Here is a 21,453-nt window from a genome sequence, read left to right as displayed (position 1 = left end):
CAGTTACTGCTGTTAATTTCAGATGGTTGCAGTTATTGTTTTCAATAGCCAAAAGCCAGTTTGGCCTATTAAATACCAAATAAACATCTTGTTTATGCACACTTTCGTTCGTTCTTGTTTGTTGCTTAAAGATAAAAAAAAAAATCGGAATCTTAATCGGCCAGTTTGTTTGTAAAAAATTGGTATCTGAATAGGCCATGAAAAATCATGATCGGTGCATCTCTAATAAATAAATAAATATATATATATTAGTGCTGCAACAACGCGTCAACTAGGGATGGGCGTTTTCCGCAAATATCACATTCGAATATTTGAGCTCACAAAAAACGAATATTCGAATATTAGTTTATTTAAATTAAGTTTAATGAGACAGACGTTATTTTTCAGCAACATCTATTGTTTCCGTCATTTTGAACAAGCTTACACACAATAAGCTTGAACATTGTATTTTGTAGCTGAAAACCTTTAACAATGCCTGCAAACAAACAAAAGTACAGATTAAAAGCAAAAAAAAATAAAGAAAGAAAAAAAATAAAATAAAAGTGAACAAAGAAAAAAAGTAAAGCAGCCTGCAGCAATTAGGCTATTGTAGAACGTAGCCTACACTTAACTTTGAAACTTTTAAACTGTCAGCAAATCTTTTTTTCTTTTTTTCTATTGTTTTACATGTTCTTGTTAAGAAACACAGGTATGTAAAAATGATCGGGGGAAAGTCGGCTCCTTAGTCTGTTAACAATAAGGCCGGCCGCGGAGAAAACGCGCTCTGACGGCACAGACGTTGGCGGGACTCACAAATAACGGTGTGCTAAGCGAATAAGTTTTGTGAAGCGCTTCGTGTTTTTGTTTCACCACTGAATGGGATCCTCATCTGGAGGAATACATGGCTCCAGCAAGAACTGTTCCCACTCGTCTCGGCTGGACTCTGTAATCATCGCTGAAGAACTGGCTCAGCCTTTTCCAACGAGTGGGCATTGCATCCTCTTCATCGTTGGTGGCGCCGGCTGCATCCGCACCACTCGCATCAAGGAAAATGTTCTGTTAATGTTCCAAAAAGTTTTTTTTTCTTACTTATCTCATGTTTTCATCGAGAAACCTGAGATGTGCCGAGGGTCTAGGGCAGATGCGAGAAGAGGAGTTTTCACTGTATTCTCCAAGTTAGCGGTGTTTATTCGTTGCTTGAGAAATGCCGCAACAATATTCTTGAATTCGGTCACTTTCTGTGTTTCTCCACGGCATATTTGAATTACTGTAGAAGACCGCAGTTCTTAGGGGCCGTTCACATATCGCGTCTTTTGCGCGCTCAAGTTCGTTATTTCCAATGTAGGCACGCGGTATGCACGCTCATAATGGAAGAGACGCGGTCGCGATCGTCATCGATTACGTCGACTACAAAAATACGTCGACGTGCGTGAAATGCGTCGACGCGTCACACTGTTTACATCTTGCGTAATGGCATACTGGGAATGGAGAAAGTGACCTAAAATTAATATCATGGTATTTTTCATCTTTTGAACGGTGACGGTATAATATCACGGTATAACTTTTTTTTGGTACATTTTGGGAGGAGTAGCCTGTCCTGTCTCTCTTTAGTATGTGAATAAAGTTAATATTTTTATAATATAATAAGTAAATGGTAGGTATCCTTATCAAAAAGAGACATGGGAGAGTATTATGCATTCTCAACATTTATTTTGCAAAAAACCTAAAGATCTTACTTAACAGTGTACAACAAAACAAAAATTAGCAGTGTAATAACACAAGAACAGTGTAATAATGTGTACTTTTCTCAAAAACTAACTCTCTCTTCATCTGAACTCTGATGAAACTAGACATTCAAGTTCTTTGCCAGGAACACCAACCTGTCAACATTTTCTGGCTTCAGTGATGCCCTGGAGCTTGTTACAATATTGCCCCCTGTGCTGAATGCACGCTCGGAGGGTGAGCTTGTGGCTGGGATGCATAAGTATTTTTTTGCCAGACGGCTAATGCGCGGGAAGTGGGAACATTGGAGACGCCACCACTCCAGTGGATCAGAGTCACTGTCAGCCGTCACCATCAGCAGGTAGCCATCTAGCTCCATGTCAAAGCCCTGCTGCTTTGGTGGTGCACTGCTACACTTTGAGAAGAAACTGCCCAGGCTGTGTTTGGGCTTTTTCAGTTGTACAGTGCTAGTTTCCCTCTCGCTTTGGTCCTCTGTGGAAGAGGCATCTGTGGCTGTCTTCTCTTCCAGTGCTTTGGTTTCTGTAGCTACTCTGCTCCTCACTTCCTCCAACTTATCAGGTGACATGTAGGTGGTCTTGAACCGTGGGTCCAGGAATGTTGCCATGTTGAGCAGCTCATCAGTGGCAGGATCTTTGTATTTTTCATTCAAATAATCCAAGACCCTCTTCTTGATGTCCTCGCACAGTCCTGCTTTGTCTTCTTCTGGCTTCAAAATGTTTGTATTGAGTAGATGGAGGACTGGCTTAACATAGGAGACACTAACATACTCCTCTCCTGAAAGGGCATCTGTAAAATCTTGCAGAGGCTTCAGTGCTTTGGTTATGGCCTCCAACACATCAATGTCTTGCCAGGTGGGTAGAAGGTGGCGTGACTTTTGGTCTGCCGCCAGGACTTGAGTGATGGCCTTCTCCTGCTCCAACACCCTTTCCATCATTTTGACACGGGACCCCCACCTTGTTGGGGATTCTGTGATCAGCTTGTGGGGGGGCAGGTTCAGCTCTCTCTGTGCACTGGTCAGGGCATTCTTCTTTTTCCAGCTGTAGGAGAATGTGCTGACCACTTTTTTGCACATACCTGTGGCCCGTGCAACTCGAGCATCATGTTGGACACTCCTCTCTGGGAAGTAAAAAGAACGGATAAAAATATTAGCATAAGTGGGAAAAGTAGGTTATCATAGTTGAAAAACGTAATAAACCATTAACTGTAGAGCAGCATAAGTATTTATTTTATGGACACACTGAACATTAGGCTATTACAAATCTAATAGGCCATGTTGTATGTATGTTGGTCAATATTTTGCACATTCCTGCACAAATAGTACAGCTTTTTCATTTTAAATACATTTATATTCTACATATTTTTAATAATATTTTTCATATAATCTGATGATAATTGAATTTTATATTTATGTTTTTTTTTTTACTTTCTGATCCGGTCCCCAGAGGAATCACGGCTAAACAATACTAACAATGAAAAATACAATACTAATGTGGTGGCCTTAAATTTGTTTTTGTTTTCTTTTTTTAATACAAACAGAAAAGGACTTGACAAATTTTCTGAATATAAAATGTTAGGTTTAGAAAGTGTAACTTACCAATAGCGTTGTGCAGTCTGTGTCCAAAACATGCGAGTCTCGTCCATTTATTGATTTCCAGAGCGCGCACCATGTTTGCACCGCTGTCAGTCGTCATGCACACCAAACGCGCTTCATCCAAGCCCCAGGCGGAAAGTGCATCCTTCAGTCCTAACGCAATTATTGCTCCGGTGTGGTCTTCGGGGAAGAAGGCGGTCTGTAGGCATCTGCTGCGCAACTTCCAGTCATCGTCAATGAAGTGGATGGTGAGGCTAATGTATGGCTCAGTAGTTCGGCTGGACCATAAATCAGTAGTGGCCGAGTAGGCTTCAAGGTGGCGGATTTCGTTCATGACTCTGTCCCGTACCTCCGTGTACAGCTCTGGCAGACACTTATGGCTAAAAAATTTCCGACCAGGCAGCTCATATCTTGAGTCCAGAGTGTGAACCACATGTCTGAAGCCATCTCTCTCTATGGTTTGAATGGGCACCATGTCCTTTGCGATATATAGCGCAATTGCCCTGGTAATATCTTTCCATTTCTTACTACTCTTGTCGTAAGGTGTAGCAGCAGTAAACGATGCCTTCAGTGAAAGCTGTGTAGTCTTGGGACGCGCTCCGCTGGTGCTGCTGGTCCCACTTGCGCTCGTTTTGGCCCGGGTTGCCTCTTCATATTCACGGGCGTGCGTGTTTTTTAAATGATGAAACAGGTTGCTTGTGTTTCCACCTCTTGCTGTCACAACACGGCGGCAAACCTTGCATATTACTGAAGTTTGCTCCGTGTCGGATGATTTAAAACTGAACCAGTTCCAAATAACGGAGGTTCCTCCTCTTTTTGGAACGAGAGTTACCTCTACAGTGGCCTCGGCCTCTCCGTCTGGTTCTGACACTTCACTCATCTCTTTTCAAATAGTATATAGGCTACAGGCCTGACCTTTCTTCACGATGTTTCACCAGCCGTTTAATGGCCACTCCGCTTTTACCTACGACGTGCAAGGCTGATACGAATGTGTTTTACTTTTTTATTTACAACAAGATATATAGTATAAGGACCGGTATTCAGACCACAACTGAACGTTTGAAGAAAATGTAATGCCTTATTATTTAGTAGGGCTGTTTTCGACTAAGGATTTTCATAGTCGAATCTGATTTGTTAGATTTTGCCGTAGTCGACTGATAGTCGACTACGGAGCTAGAGCTAAAACACATATATCACAGAGCTAAAACACATATATCACACATATATCATAATATTTCATAAACATGAGGAGCGATATGAGAGAGAAATTTGGTGATCGTTGTTTAGGTACATTAAACCACGTAAAGCTTTTTAACGCACATGAGAACCGCGTGGAGTCAACTCGCACATGAGAACCGCGTGGAGTCAACTCACAGCCGCTCCGCAGCCCTGCTGAAAATGTGAAGCAGAAACGCTTAATATCAGATAACGTCCATAATAATTGGACTCCGGGTTCGATTTTTTTTTACCATTTTCAGTGGTTATGAGGAGCAATATGAGAGGGAAATTTGGTAATCGTTGTTTACATTAAACCACGTAAAGCTTTTTAACGCACATGAGAACCATGTGGAGTCAACCCAGAGCCGCTCCGCAGCCCTGCTGAAAATGTGAAGCAGATTTTTGAATACATTTTTATTTATTTACATTAGTAAGCTACAGGACATCGTCTTTCAAAACATGACCTGCGCGAAAGCGAAAATATAAATAAAAATGTACCCAGCCCTTCTGAAAATGCGAATGCGTCTCTGTCCCCAGCACATTTCAAACCAAACTGACGCCCATGTATTCGACTATGAGGTTCATAGTCTAATCAGACCTCTCCGAATCGAATCGTCGAATCCTCGACTATTAGAAGTCAGCCCTATTATTTAGAATTAGATATTATTGATGTAAATGCAGCCGTTCAAGGAACATAATTGATTTATTACGGTATTAGAAAATCCATGTCGTGGCGCAATGTCACACCGGTGATGACTATGACACCGGTCTACCGCCCACCCCTAGGCTGAAGTAAGGATAAAATAAAAAAATAAAGTAAGTCTGTGTTGGCGCAGGTTTCGAACACGCGTTAGGGGCCGTTCACATATCGCGCCTAAAAACATGTGGAAAATGCTAGTCGCGCCGCTTTCTCCTTCTTTCCAAAGCACTCGGGCAGTTGCGCCCCTGGGATGTCTGCCGTTGCTAAGCAACCATGACGTGCTCTCCCCATGAAGACGCGGAAATTTCAGAAAAGGATAAATGGATTTGCAGCACTAAAAATCGCTTGCAGTAGCTCTGCTACTAAATTTATTTCAAAATGGCAATCCATATACAGCTATGATCAGCAGTTCCTTCATCTTAGCTGAGCTTTCAACATTGTTACGGGAAAGGATGAAGCTGATTGTCACATGACCTGCGGTGTGTTTGCGGCATTCTGAAAAGTTGAGATGTTTTTAACTCGATGCGGTGCAGACGCGCCTGTTTTCACGTGCGTGTCGCGACTGTGTGGCTTCTATTATGAGCGCGCATACCGCGCTCCTACATTGGAAATAATGAACTTGAGCGCGCCAAAGACGCGATATGTGAACGGCCCCTTAAAAGACAGCGCTACGAGACAACAGTCACAAACCATCGAGCTACACCGAATCAGCTCCAGATCTCTGGAAACCATGCTAAACCATAGCAGAACCCTGACTACATTTTATGGTTTGTGATGCTAAAGAACATTTCATGACGTCTCAGACAACTGTAAATTTGTGGCTACTGTGGTTTAATTATAAGCGCCATCGTAAACTCATATTTACCATAGTACCATCTTTGCCTCTTTATTTTTGTATACTGTAAAAACTTCAACCACATTGGTTGAAAATGAATAAAGGTTGAAATATTATATTAGAAGTTGTACTTAATATAATTATTATATAATTATATAATTATATAATTATAATTAATATAATTATTATTATTAATATAACTACTTATTAATGTAGATTAATTATTTATTGTAATAAAAATAATCGTTAGATTAGTCGACAGAAAAAATAATCATTAGTTGCAGCTCTAATATATACAGTACAGACCAAAAGTTTGGACACACCTTCTCATTCAAAGAGTTTTCTTTATTTTCATGACTATGAAAATTGTAGAGTCACACTGAAGGCATCAAGGGCTATTTGACCAAGAAGGAGAGTGATGGGGTGCTGCGCCAGATGACCTGGCCTCCACAGTCACCGGACCTGAACCCAATCGAGATGGTTTAGGGGTGAGCTGGACCGCAGACAGAAGGCAAAAGGGCCAACAAGTGCTAAGTATCTCTCGGGGAACTCCTTCAAGACTGTTGGAAGACCATTTCAGGTGACTACCTCTTGAAGCTCATCAAGAGAATGCCAAGAGTATGCAAAGCAGTAATCAAAGCAAAAGGTGGCTACTTTGAAGAACCTAGAATATGACATTTTCAGTTGTTTCACACTTTTTTGTTATGTATATAATTCCATATATAATTCCACATGTGTTAATTCATAGTTTTGATGCCTTCAGTGTGAATCTACAATTTTCATAGTCATGAAAATAAAGAAAACTCTTTGAAAGAGAAGGTGTGTCCAAACTTTTGGTCTGTACTGTATATATATATATATATATATGAAAACAAATAAAGTGAATGTGACCATGTAAGCCTTTATACAACCCGAATTCCGGAAAAGTTGGGACGTTTTTTAAATTTTAATAAAATGAAAACTAAAGGAATTTCAAATCACATGAGCCAATATTTTATTCACAATAGAACATAGATAACGTAGCAAATGTTTAAACTGAGAAATTTTACACTTTTATCCACTTAATTAGCTCGTTTAAAATTGAATGCCTGCTACAGGTCTCAAAAAAGTTGGCACGGGGGCAACAAATGGCTAAAAAAGCAAGCAGTTTTGAAAAGATACAGCTGGGAGAACATCTAGTGATTAAGTTAATTGATATCAGGTCTGTAACATGATTAGCTATAAAAGCTTTGTCTTAGAGAAGCAGAGTCTCTCAGAAGTAAAGATGGGCAGAGGCTCTCCAATCTGTGAAAGACTGCATAAAAAAATTGTGGAAAACTTTAAAAACAATGTTCCTCAACGTCAAATTGCAAAGGCTTTGCAAATCTCATCATCTACAGTGCATAACATCATCAAAAGATTCAGAGAAACTGGAGAAATCTCTGTGCGTAAGGGACAAGGCCGGAGACCTTTATTGGATGCCCGTGGTCTTCGGGCTCTCAGACGACACTGCATCACTCATCGGCATGATTGTGTCAATGACATTACTAAATGGGCCCAGGAATACTTTCAGAAACCACTGTCGGTAAACATTATCTGCCGTGCCATCAGCAGATGCCAACTAAAGCTCTATCATGCAAAAAGGAAGCCATATGTGAACATGGTCCAGAAGCGCCGTCGTGTCCTGTGGGCCAAGGCTCATTTAAAATGGACTATTTCAAAGTGGAATAGTGTTTTATGGTCAGACGAGTCCAAATTTGACATTCTTGTTGGAAATCACGGACGCCGTGTCCTCCGGGCTAAAGAGGAGGGAGACCTTCCAGCATGTTATCAGCGTTCAGTTCAAAAGCCAGCATCTCTGATGGTATGGGGGTGCATAAGTGCTTACGGTATGGGCAGCTTGCATGTTTTGGAAGGCTCTGTGAATGCTGAAAGGTATATAAAGGTTTTAGAGCAACATATGCTTCCCTCCAAACAACGTCTATTTCAGGGAAGGCCTTGTTTATTTCAGCAGGACAATGCAAAACCACATACTGCAGCTATAACAACAGCATGGCTTCGTCGTAGAAGAGTCCGGGTGCTAACCTGGCCTGCCTGCAGTCCAGATCTTTCACCTATAGAGAACATTTGGCGCATCATTAAACGAAAAATACGTCAAAGACGACCACGAACTCTTCAGCAGCTGGAAATCTATATAAGGCAAGAATGGGACCAAATTCCAACAGCAAAACTCCAGCAACTCATAGCCTCAATGCCCAGACGTCTTCAAACTGTTTTGAAAAGAAAAGGAGATGCTACACCATGGTAAACATGCCCCGTCCCAATTATTTTGAGACCTGTAGCAGAAATCAAAATTGAAATGAGCTCATTTTGTGCATAAAATTGTAAACTTTCTCAGTTTAAACATTTGCTATGTTATCTATGTTCTATTGTGAATAAAATATTGGCTCATGTGATTTGAAAGTCTTTTAGTTTTCATTTTATTACAATTTAAAAAACGTCCCAACTTTTCCGGAATTCGGGTTGTATTATGTGCAAAAAAAAGGGTTAAAATCACATTTCATTCTAACATATAACATTGCAATCTAAAAACAAAATAACAGCCCATTCACACGATGTGCCAGCGTTACAGTTGAAGGAGGTTGTTCTGAAGCTTAATGCTAACGCGACCGTCACAGTAACAACAACCAATCACATTCGTTTTCTGGTGTTTGCATGAACGCGATTGGCTAGCTTCTGCGCTAGGGTATTTGCATAAGGCGATCTGATTGGAGGATGTCTGCATTGGCGCTTGTAAAGTTAAAAGTTTAAATAGGTTGCAAATACCATTTGGACTATTAGACTAATGGTCATATGCTGAAGGTAAGGGAGCCTTTGTTTTTACTTCAAGGGATGTATATGTTAGTGTCCTTGTTAGTGGGCGGTGTTTTGAAACATTTGAATGCATTATTTGAACTTGTAGTGTCTGTTGGACTGTGGAGTGCAGAGCACAGCGCACTTCTGGGCCTTGATCTGACATCAATTTTGTATATGGTCAGAGTTGAGTAGTGCTGAGTGCCCCATTAACATTCACTAAATTCACTGTCTGGAGGGTCTGACTGTAAATCCCTCACCGCAGCCATTTACAGGGATTGGGCAAACAGCCGCTACTCACCTCTCCTCTACTCTCAGATGCCTCCTGTGTTATCTTTACAATCAGTTCCTCTTTCTTTGTTACACAATAGTGACTTACACAGAACCACAGCTTAAAATAACACAGAAGTACTTTAGCCTTTTTTTTTTTACTTCTTATGACCAGCATACATCTGCACCAGCAATTGTATGCATGCCAATTCTGTCAATTTGAAAATTTTGTCCAAGCCTGTTGGCAGACTTACCCTGTTGGATTTGACTATAGAAGGTGGTTATTGCATAAATCCATCATTTTCACATAGCATTTCCTGCTAAGCAAAATAGAACTATTGCAAGTTCCTTTTTGCCTAATGGTTTATTTGTTTATGATGTGATTATGCATATTGCACACTCTTAGTATACAAATCCTTTCCTTTTTTGGATACATTCTTAATCAGTCAAAATAGATGCCCTACGGAAGTGAGCATGCGTAGTGCAGCTGTAATCTATCGATGCATTAAACTAACTGCATGAACTCATGTTCAGTATTCGTGCTCTTTGTAAGTGTTCTGTAGTTGTCAGCTGCAGGGGTAGAAATCGCAGGGTACATCATGATATGATAAGAATCACGATACAATAATATCACGAATACAGCGATTCTGCGATATATATTGCTAGACAATCCTATAACAATACATCACGATATCTGTCTAACCATGAAATAAATGCCTGTGAAAAAGCTAAGTGCAAGTTCTCTCTTTATTCAAGTTCAAGCTGATAGAAAACTGCACAAAATGTTCTGTAAATCAAATTTAACATGTTAAGTAAATTAATCATTTTATTCTTGGACTTATTAAAAGCTTACACATTTCTTTGTGTGTAAACCAACCATTTAACTGCTTTTCAGCTTATATATTAGGGATGTAACGATTAACTATCTCGTCAGTAAAGCCGGTTATCTAATCAGTGGTAAATTCCACCAGGTGTGTGATTTCACATAGAGCAGCTGTTACTACACAGAGCCGTTGTTAACTGACAAGCTTCGCAAATCCACGCTGATACTGAACATGGATTTGCACAGCTTGTTATTTAACAACAGCTCTGTGTAGTAACAGCTGCTCTATGTGAAATCACACACCTGATGGAATTTACTCACCTGATGACGAGATGTGCATTAATTATAGGGCTGTGGAATTAATCAAAATCGTCGTAAAATCACGATTTGAGCATGCATGATTTCTAAATCGCTTTATAGCACGATTTTCCGCGACCCGACCTCCCACAGTATGCTATTCGACCCTATTACAGTGCAGCATGCCTAAATAGTGCGAGAACAGAACAGACTGGGCATATGCATACGTAACTCCAGGTTCACACACTCGGTCTGTGATGCATATTTTTTCAGAGCCCATGTTAATGGATCAGAGCGTTCACACTGCATGTGGTAAAATATGCAATAGATTTGAACAGAAAATGGTAGAAATAGAAAGGTGTGAAAATAATTAATATCTAGCACATGAGCATAGAAAGAGTTGTGAGTGCAGAGCAAGAGGAGAGACACGTTTTAAGTTTGCGCACTGCACTCTCTCCGGGCACGCTTGTCTGGTTTTGTGACAGGGCAAAGGAAATCCGTGTGCGAGCAGAGAGATTTGTACTCATGCATTATATTAATTAATTAATTAATTAATTAATACACACATTAATGTGCTTTCACATTACAATATGTGCTCGACATGTTCAGACAATGTGTACAGATGGAGTACGTGTGAAACTGTATAATATATAACAAATCTATTTCAACACCTAAGGCACCACCGCTACAATGAGCTCTATGGCCATTGCATGGCAAAAAGGAAAAAAAATCCCTGGACATGGGATTTATTTTATTTTTTTTGTCATATGTCTAGACATTTTGTCACACCTTTACTTAGTGATTATTTTGACTTTTATGTCTGTTCTAGAGACATGTTACAACCTTTTGATAAAGCTCTAATTGGTTTTCTTTTGGAAATATGTTTCAAATTCATCCTGAATGCATTTATGACAGTAAAGCATGTCTGTGTGTGTCAAAATCGTTATTAAAATCGAAATCGCAAAATTGATCAAAGACATGGCAATAGGTTTTTTCTGTCCATATCGCACAGCCCTAATTAATTATCGGCCGATATTTATCGTGCACCCCTAAAATATACACCAATTACAAGTATAGGCCATCTTTTTGTTTCTAAGTGTATTATTCAATTGTTGCTCTTCAGGTTTCAAACTATACCTTTTCCAAGTAATATATTTTGAACAACTTGGTTATTTTATAGCTTGTCCTAGGTTTACTTCTCCTTTTATTGACTATTTCAGACAGTGTTTGAATTCTGTTTTATCACCCATTCTGTTTGAGAGGATTTTGCTTTTACTGCCAGTCTCTATCTCCTATATGTGTGTTTTGAGTTTAACTAGGCTGTTCTCTGGTTTCTCAGTGCTCATGGCAGCCCTTTGCACTTCGACCTGAATATCAGGATAGTTAAAGGGTTACTCCACCCCAAAATGAAAATCATGTCATTAATCACTTACCCCCATGTTGTTACAAATCCGTAAAAGCTTAGTTTGTCTTCAGAACACAATCTAAGATATTTTGGATGAAAACCGGGAGGCTTGTGACTATTATGTGTCAGCCACAACAGAAGGATATGTTTTCCAAGTGTATCTCGCTTCATAAAATAGAGATTGAACCATTGATAGCAGATGGACTGTTCTGACAATGTCTTTCATACTTTTCTGGACCTTGACAGTGCAGTTTACTCAAGCCTCCCGGCTTTCATCCAAAATAGCTTGGATTGTGTTCCGAAGACAAATTAAGCTTTTACGGGTTTGGATTTACATGGGGGAAAGTGATTGATGACAAAATGTTTATTTTGGGTGAAATAACTGTGTGTGGGCTCACTCATCTATTTGATGTGTTTTCTTCATTGTCCTCTGTGTTTTCTCTGCTGCAGCAATTGTGAGGGTGTATTGGTGGTGACTCTCTCCGCCTCAGGGTTTTGTACTCGGTGGCCCATTATGAAACAAGCAACTGCTTATTAAACAGAATGTGAGGGGTGGACAGTTTTGCGTAGCAGAGCCTATAGCAGCTGTGTGTGTAAGAGCTGGTGAAATTGACAGATGTGTGTGAAGATGGAATAGAAACAAGCTTTGCCTTCCTGCTATCAGCCATTTCTTACTGTTGATCTCACTGGATCTTTCTCCACTCTAGTCACTCTGAATGTGAATGCCAGCTTAAGGATTTCTTTGCATGATCTAGGATATATTGTGTGTTGAATGAGGCCAGTGATCTTACATCCTATCCAAGAACAAAAAGCTTGTTTTGTTGATGTAAACCAAAACTGCCGATTCCATAAAAAAAAAAAGTAGCTTATGAAGTTATTATGAAAAAAAAATAATATGGTCAGTTAAATAATAAAAGAGGGAGGGAAAAGTAACCAATTTGAGATGGAGAACTAAGGCCAGGAAATGACAAGACGGTGGAACTTGCCTGTTGGAAAAATCCCTCTGACACTTCCTATGTCCCATTGTTTTCTTTACAAGTCTGTAGGATTGTTCAGAATGGCCTATTTAGAGATATAATCTGGCTGCAGCTCTGCATTTGGGATTTAAATATGTTTTAGCCATCATCCTTTTAAATCTCCAAGTGCTTGTTCCTAAACTGTAATAAATTCTTCATTCCCCATGTAATTTTGTATGAATACTTCACAGTTTTCTGTTCTATGCTCAATGTTATGTATGAGGTCTGTAGTTTGTGGATTTTATATGGTAGTTGGTCCCAGGATGAGTTTGCTTTGTGTGTGTGTGTGTGTGTGTGTGAGTTTCTGGCAGCATAATAAAGTATTGACTCATGTGGAAGAGTGCCCATGACTTTACTGGAAGAGGAGCTGTGCTTTCTATCAGTGTCTGTTGATCTCGTATCAGCAGCAGTCTACAGTAAGCAAAGGCTGACTTTTTTATCTATGGTAATCAGCACTAACAGCAGTGTTCAGATATCTGCAAATATGAACACTGATAATAGAAATTATTTCCCCGCAATATAACATGTTCTGTGGTCCAGGGTCACAAATCAGTCATAAGTAGCATGGGTATATTTGTAGCAATAGCCAACATTGCATTGTATAGGTCAAATTGATCCTTTTTTATTTTTTATGACAAAAATCATTAGGATATTAGGTAAAGACCTTTTTTTAAATTTTTAACAGATTCCAGATTTTCAAATAGTTGTATGTCGGACAAATATTGTCCACTCCTAATAAACCATACATAAATGAAAAGCTTATTTATTTTAAATGATGTATAAATCTCAATTTCAAAAAATGTACCCATTTTGTGGTCCAGCATCACATTTGAGTGCATAACGCACAGAGCCATTTGCTCACAAATGCTTTTGACAATGATCAACACAGAGAATCTAAAGTGTGTTTACATGACATGTTACTACAATTTGAAATTTTGAAAATGCTGTAAATCATTAGCTTCTAAAATGGGACTTAACCTACATTGTTAGACTAAATCTGATGATAATTTTTATGTCACTCTTTGTCGGTATAATTTCATCTAGGGTTGTACTTGGGCTGCATGATTAATTGAATGCGTTTGTCATGAGCATCTTGTCATCTTGATAGTTCTTTTTCTTTTAATACGTTTTTAATGATATTAAGATCTTTGATCCCATAGAATTTTCATAGACCTTGTCACCAATGTCGATATCAAACATATAAACATAAACAAATAATAATAATAAAAAAAAAACTCAAGCTCACTGGAGATAAATAAGGCCATCCTTAAAAATATTTTGGTTTGCAGTAACAGTAATTAAAAAAAAAAAAAGGGTCGGTAGGTCGGTCTATTTTTTTTTTCCAAGTTTCAATGTAAAAAAAAAAAAAAGTAAATTTTTGTGATGGTGATGACGTCGGTATGAATTTAAACAAATTAGCATATCGTGACATCACTGACTGGGTCTTCAACCTGTGCCTTCAGGCGCATCATTGCAAACCTCATTTTGATGCAGGCTATATAGACCACAAACAAATTTAAATCTTTGTCAAAAACATGTTTATTGCATGAATTTCAGGTGAAAAAAAAAATGAGGTACTGTTTTACTTGCATCCACCGCTACGTATCAATGCAACCTACACATGAGAGAACGTTTACTTTTCTTTCTTGGGTTGTCACTTTTGTAAAAAAAATCCTGTTTGATTTGTGTGACGAGTGTTCATTGAATCGATTGTAAAATCGATTTTGCATGTCTAAAGTTAAATACGGCAAATAACACCAAATATAGGTAAATCCATGGACAACAGGCAGGAGGAATGTAAAGATTCAATATATTGGTAAAGACCAATATTTCTGATGATTTATTGGCGTGAAGTTACGTGCAAAATGACAAACAGGAGTGCAACATTTTCGAAAAACAATAAGCAGAGTGGACTGCCATAATGCAAAACATTTACTGCAGGCTTCAACATGGCTGTGTTTATGATTAAATTTCAACAACAACAAAAAAAATCGCATAGGCGATTTTCTTAGGCTATCAAAAAAAATATTTTTTCGAATATTCGTCGAATTTAAAATAAAAATCCACATTCGAATGCGCATATGAATTTTAGGTGTGCATTAAGGAAGCTGCCTTATGAGCCCCGGTACGTGTTCCATTCCATCTCGCCGCGCGCACAGCTGTGTCTACACAACTTTCAAAGCCGGACGAGCTCAACACGCAGTATCTGCTTTCTCATCTTTCACCTTGTGTACGCGCACGAGATGCGATGACAATATATGTGTCATTGCATTATAAGGTTATGTTAGCCTATACAGTTGAATCAATGTGGAGAAGATCTTGTTTACATCATAACTGAAACCAAGCCGTTCACACAGAACGCATATTTCGCGCATCTCATGTTTTTAAATGAAAAAATGTATCCTGTGTGACTGATTTTCAGCCCTTTTTATTCATTTAACAATGCATGCATACATGATGCTGTTTTGTTTATAGTTCTTTAAGCAACTTAATTAATAATAATTGGTTCATAAACATTATTTTAAAATATTGTTTTTTTCACAGTCATGTATTCTAATGCAGTAATATTTTGCTCGATGCATTATCTTGAGCCTCAGAAGAGAAGCAAAAAGCTTTTCTTCACCCTAACTGAAATTATGCATTTAAAATTCGAATACAATTCGAACATTTAGCATGGCAGCAATGAGCACTGGAGCTAGTCTACGAGCAGCAGTGCACAATAACGACATACATATAGATATATATAATAATATTTTTTTTTTTTTTACTGTCATTGAGTAGCACCGAGTGAAAAAAATCAACGTTTTCTTCATATCTAGTGGCAGTGATCATGACATTAGTCCAGATAAGTAAACTTTGTCTTTGTCATCTAGAAATAGAAGGCATCATACTAGCTATATGGGCGTTTCTAAGCGTTTATCTCTTCCTCCGGTGAAAATGTTGTTGCAAATGTAGCCGCGTGTCTGTTGCTGTGTTTGGCAGGTGCTTGTGTGGGTGCTGTCCCATGGAAACAGTGTTGGAAAGCTTGTGCTGTAGGGAAGTGAGTGCGTTTGGGTCGCTGTTGGTCGATATCTCTCTATCTGTCTGTCTATCTAGTCTATCTATATATCCTAGTATTTATCTATTTATCTATAATCTGCGCTATCTGAATACTCTCGTCTAATACTCGTCTCTCTCTAGCCACACTCAATGCTCTCAATGCGGGCTTTGGTAAATTCTGTAAATGTAAATGTACATTTAAATTACGTTTACATTTATGCATTTAGCAGTAGGGGTGTAAATCGGATGGTTCTATATGATACGATATTGATTCTCATCGATGCGATATTTTTCCGATACCTCAAAAAATTCTACGATTACATCTGATACAAGAAGTATATCGATCAATATGTCGATATTTTTATATTATATATATATCTATTTTAAACAACCATCTTCATTTTTATTAACTCACAAATGCAACCAAAATATATAACAAGAACATTTATCTGAATTTTTTACATCCTGTACCTCAGTTGGGACATTCACAACAACAACAACAACAACAAAAAATAGGCCTACACATTTTTTTAAAGAATAAAGAAAATAAACAATTGGAAAAACAATTCTGGCTGCTACTATGAAACTTTTCTACAGATAACCAAATCACAAGCAGTAGCAGAAAATAAATAAAATACAACACAGACATAACACATAAGTTTAATAAACTCTTTTTTTCAACCAGGCTTTTCAGCTCAGTCTAAAATAAGTTTTCAGGTGCGCTACAGAAATGTAAGGCTAATCAAATGTAAAATAACTGCACAGACTTCACTGTATAAATTAAATATCGATCAATCATTATTGATGTTACAATGGTTATTTAGTCAAGAGCAGTAAGCACTTGTATTTTTTTTTTTTTGACAGCATTATTTTATTATTAGTTTGCTTTCACTTTAAGAATGAAGCACAGATTTAATATACTGATACACATGCCTTTTCTTTCTCAACTGTTTACGTTAAGATATGTCTAACCAACTGTTAACTAGGATATTTGCCAAAATGCGCATTTTGATAAAATTTTGTCTGTATTCATCCATGCACAAAAAGCGGAAGATTTAGTATTCGCGCTGTCTAGACGCAACTGTCTGTGTGCTAGCTTGCACTTCAGATGTGTGCGCTGAAAACTTCTCACACAGCGACTGTTCCGCCAACAATCCCGAGCGTCTTTTATGCTTCACCTTGTGCCTTCGTGCAGGGGCAGTCCTTATATCGAGTCCTGATATGTGAGTTTGAGAGAGAATGCACACGTTGGCGATAATGCATAGACGGGCATTATGTGAAAATGTGGACAGTGCAAAAAAGGTGCTTATACTTTATATTTATACTATGCGTGGCATCGTTGCATCGTATCGTCAGACATCGTATCGATGTATCAATCCATATTAATGAATCGTTACACCCCTATTTAGCAGACTTACAGTGCATTCATGCTATACAAATGTATAATTTTTTTTGACCAGTATGTGTGTTCCCTAGGAATCGAACCTATGACCTTTTGCGCTGCTAATACAGCTGAACCACAGGAACACTACCAGTTATCTTGCAAAATATTATTACAATATAAAATAATGGTTTCTATTTTAATATCCTTTAAAATAGAATTTATTTCTGTGATGCAAAGCTGAATTTGCATCAACCATTATCCGGTATAAAGTGTCACATGATCCCATGATTTAGGAAATATTTAGATGTTTACATTTGGAAGGGCTTTACGGAGTGTGCTAGAATGTAGACGGATGTTACGCTCTTCAGAGTATTATGTTAAGCAATGATGATGTCATGCTAACAGAATGCCAGAGGGTTGTTTGGTGCACCTGAATAAACAGCACAAGAGCAAAAGCAGCTATTCCTGATCTTCCCTCACTATGTGAGTTAAGGATCTCCCGCTCTATCTTCATCTCTTACATCTCTTCATCTACTTTACTAGGTGAAGTACACTTTACATGTCTCTCTCTCACTCACTGTTATTTATCTTGGATGTAAATGCAGTCTGATGGTTTTAAATGCGACAATGAGGTTACAAACTGACTTTTCCACTGTGCTGTACTGTCATCCATCAGCACTATTTGATATCAGAAGGAACATACTAGGGATACACTGAACTTTAGCCACTAAAACCATGGACAGTATGTGACATAATTGTAATGCTTGCATGATGACCAAATGGGGCCATAGGGATTTTGACTGCTTTTGCGGTTTTTTTTTTTGCACATTTAAGATAAGTAACAATGATAGACAGAGAGAATGAGAAATTTGGGTCAGTGAGTACAGACTATCTCTCTCACACACACACACACACACACACACACACACACACACACACACACTCAAATTCAGCAAGCATCAAGCAGAGATGGAGTAAGAGATTGAGGGGCAGTGGAGTGGAGATTGTGAGCTGTTGAGAGTAACCCTCAGTAACCATGACCCTTGGTTTCATATCTGCACAAAAGGAGACAGCCTTTGAGACAAAAGAAGTTTGAGAATTGAGACTGTCCTAATTCCGAAGGCTTCTCACCAGTCTCTCTCTAATATCCATTTATAGGATTACTGTAAAGTTCTCTTCTGTGATATCTCTCTATAGACTGTAGAGGATGTGAGCGCTTGGCTCAGGAGGAAATTCCAGACTGCTAAGAAGAGGCTTGCAGGTTATTGATGGTGGAATCTCATTTTCTGCTCGGCCGCTGCTGAAAAATGGCTGTCTGAAGCAGCTTTGGCAGACAAAAGGTAGCTTTACCGACAGCCAGCAGGAGTGTGTTTGTGGTTTGAAGAGCTAGGAGAGAGACTACTGGTGTTCCCCTACTAACTGTGTGTGTGTGTGTGTGTGTGTGTGTGTGTGTTTTGTTTTGGTGAGAGGAAATGTGTATCAGCTGCACACACACACCTGATGCAACGCTCATTCATTCTGTAGGAGGAATCAAGACTTATACATTAGGGCTGCAACAAATGATTATTTTGATAATCAATTCATCTAATGATTATTAGAATGATTAATCGACTAATCATCTATTATTTTGCTGATTAATCAGTAGACATTTGATTATTCAGCTTTTGCAATTAGTTAAAATATTGAGTTATACATATTCTAACAAATAAATTAAGATAATCACTTTCACACAGCGTTTGAAAGGCATATTATGTAATTACAATTATACAATTGATTTATACAAATAAATATATTTGGCACACAAATGGCGCTTTTCCACTACACAGTACCAGCTCGCCTCGGCTCGGCTCGCCTCGACTCGGCTCTGTTTGGTTTTCCAGTGTGTAAAAGTTCAATTCAATTCAATTCAATTCAAGTTTATTTGTATAGCGCTTTTTACAATACAAATCGTTACAAAGCAACTTTACAGAAAATTATGTTTCTACAATATTTAGTAGTAGCTAGTAGTTTGTGCACGTTTGACAGGCTTTTAGAAAAATAAAAATAATAATAATAATAATACAAGACGTAGTCAGCTAGATGATGAACTATCAATATTATTAATTAATAGTAATTATAGGATGCAGTCACACATGTAGCAATAATTGTTAGTTCTGTTTGTTGATTCAAGGTTAGCATCATCTGGGGTCCTCTGAGGGTCAGCATCATCTCTTCTCAGGTGTTCTGGATCCAGACTGGAGCTTGTGTAAATCCTAGTTACCACGGGATGTAAATCCCGTGGCAAAACATAGAAACAAAATAGAGACATCATTAGCATAGCTGCTGATCCAACAAAGTAAAATTAGTTTAACCCAAGCTAAAGAATAAAAATGCAGATGCAACTACACTCACAATTTAAGAGATACATTATTCGAATGCTTGGCGAAAGAGATGCGTTTTTAATCTAGATTTAAACAGAGAGAGTGTGTCTGAACCCCGAACATTATCAGGAAGGCTATTCCAGAGTTTGGGAGCCAAATGTGAAAAAGCTCTACCTCCTTTAGTGGACTTTGCTATCCTAGGAACTACCAAAAGTCCAGCGTTTTGTGACCTTAGGGTGCGTGATGGGTTGTAGCGTGGTAGAAGGCTAGTTAGGTACGCAGGAGCTAAACCATTTAGGGCCTTATAGGTAAGTAATGATAATTTGTAACTGATACGGAACTTAATAGGTAGCCAGTGCAGAGACTGTAAAATTGGGGTAATATGATCATATTTTCTTGACCTGGTAAGGACTCTAGCTGCTGCATTTTGGACTACCTGTAGCTTGTTTATTGACGAAGCAGGACAAGCACCTAGAAGTGCATTACAATAGTCCAGTCTAGAGGTCATGAAAGCATGAACTAGCTTTTCTGCATCAGAAACAGATAACATGTTTCGTAGCTTGGCAATGTTTCTAAGATGGAAGAATGCGGTTTTTGTAACATTGGAAATATGATTTTCAAAAGACAAATTGCTGTCCAATATAACACCCAGATTTCTGACTGTAGAGGAAGTAACAGTACATCCGTCTAGTTGCAGATTGTAATCTACAAGATTCTGTGTGGTGTTTTTTGGTCCAATAATTAATATCTCTGTCTTATCCGAATTTAATTGGAGAAAATTATTTGTCATCCAATCTTTTACATTTTTAACACACTCTGTTAGCTTAGATAATTGGGAAGTTTCATCTGGTATCGTTGAAATATATAGCTGAGTATCATCAGCATAACAGTGGAAGCTAATTCCGTATTTTCTAATAATATTACCAAGGGGCAACATGTATATTGAAAATAGAAGGGGACCTAGGACGGATCCTTGTGGCACTCCATATTTTACTGATGATAAATGAAATGACACCCCATTTAAGTAAACAAAATGGTAGCGATCGGACAGGTAGGATCTAAACCATCTTAGAGCCTGCCCTTGAATACCTGTATAGTTTTGTAATCGATCTATGAGTATGTCATGATCTATGGTGTCGAACGCAGCACTAAGATCAAGTAAGACTAGAAATGAGATGCAGCCTTGATCTGACGCAAGAAGCAGGTCATTTGTAATTTTAACAAGTGCAGTTTCTGTGCTATGGTGGGGCCTAAAACCTGACTGAAATTCTTCATACAGAAAAAAAGTTGTACCTGTACCGGCTTCCAGGTACTTTTTTTCGTACCACCTCCGGCGAGGTTCCAAGCGAGCTGAGGTGATACTATAATGTGACGTGAAAACACAGCAGACTGCTGATTGGTCAGAGAGAATCATCACTATTCACTGCGTCATCATTACACGCGCCAGCAATAGTATCCAGATAGTTTTTTCAGCAGTGTTTCGTTTTGCTGCCCTCAGCCTCTCCTGAAACAACGTTTGTCTTCTTGCTGTGAGAAACAGCCACATCCCGAGGATCAAAAACAACATGCACTCGATTTCCTCCATTGTCCTGTGTGTGTGGGTAGCGGGTGTGTGTCGCGTAGAAGATTACGTCACGGCAGTTTCCTGCAGCGTCGCTATGACAACCAGGTACTATTGTGGAGGTACTATCTGCAATGGAAAACGGAGCGAAAAGCGAGCCGAGGCGAGTCGAGCCGAGTCGAGTTGAGCTGGTACTGGTAATGGAAAAGCGCCAAAAATGAGATAGCAGACAAACTCTTTTTCATAATTTAGTTAGCAATATGAGAAAGTAGCTGAATGACACATCAATCTGCCTAAAATCTCTTTTCATAAGTCATATGGATAAGAAATAAAATAAAGGTTAAGTGATCAGAGGTTTTATTTTTGGATAACTATTTTCACAACATAATCTCTCTTAAAA

General features: G+C 38.6%; 2 protein-coding genes across 4 annotated transcripts in view; one reads left to right on the top strand and one right to left on the bottom strand.

The window, feature by feature from the left end:
* ncor2 (nuclear receptor corepressor 2) overlaps nt 1-21,453 on the top strand; it is a 144,274-nt gene that overhangs the window by 6,144 nt on the left and 116,677 nt on the right. The window lies entirely within an intron of this gene.
* Nucleotides 1,826-3,788, bottom strand: LOC132098261 (E3 SUMO-protein ligase ZBED1-like). The gene is made up of 2 exons (XM_059504433.1): nt 3,317-3,788; nt 1,826-2,838 (listed from the first exon to the last, which is right to left on the bottom strand). Exons 1-2 carry the CDS (start codon nt 3,786-3,788, stop codon nt 1,826-1,828), a joined length of 1,485 nt encoding a protein of 494 aa, XP_059360416.1.

Source organism: Carassius carassius, chromosome 21, assembly GCF_963082965.1.
Source record: "Carassius carassius chromosome 21, fCarCar2.1, whole genome shotgun sequence".
Classification (NCBI taxonomy): domain Eukaryota; kingdom Metazoa; phylum Chordata; class Actinopteri; order Cypriniformes; family Cyprinidae; genus Carassius; species Carassius carassius.
The sequence above is the reverse complement of the archived record's forward strand: the minus strand, read 5'-3'. Positions and strand labels throughout refer to the sequence as shown.

Bases quoted from the DNA above. Each gene is read 5' to 3' on its own strand.
- LOC132098261 (XM_059504433.1), bottom strand. From the start codon at position 3,788: ATGGTGCCCATTCAAACCATAGAGAGAGATGGCTTCAGACATGTGGTT. The intron at 2,839-3,316 runs GTAAGTTACACT...TTTACTTCCCAG, and splicing joins CAGACTGCACAACGCTATTG to AGAGGAGTGTCCAACATGAT.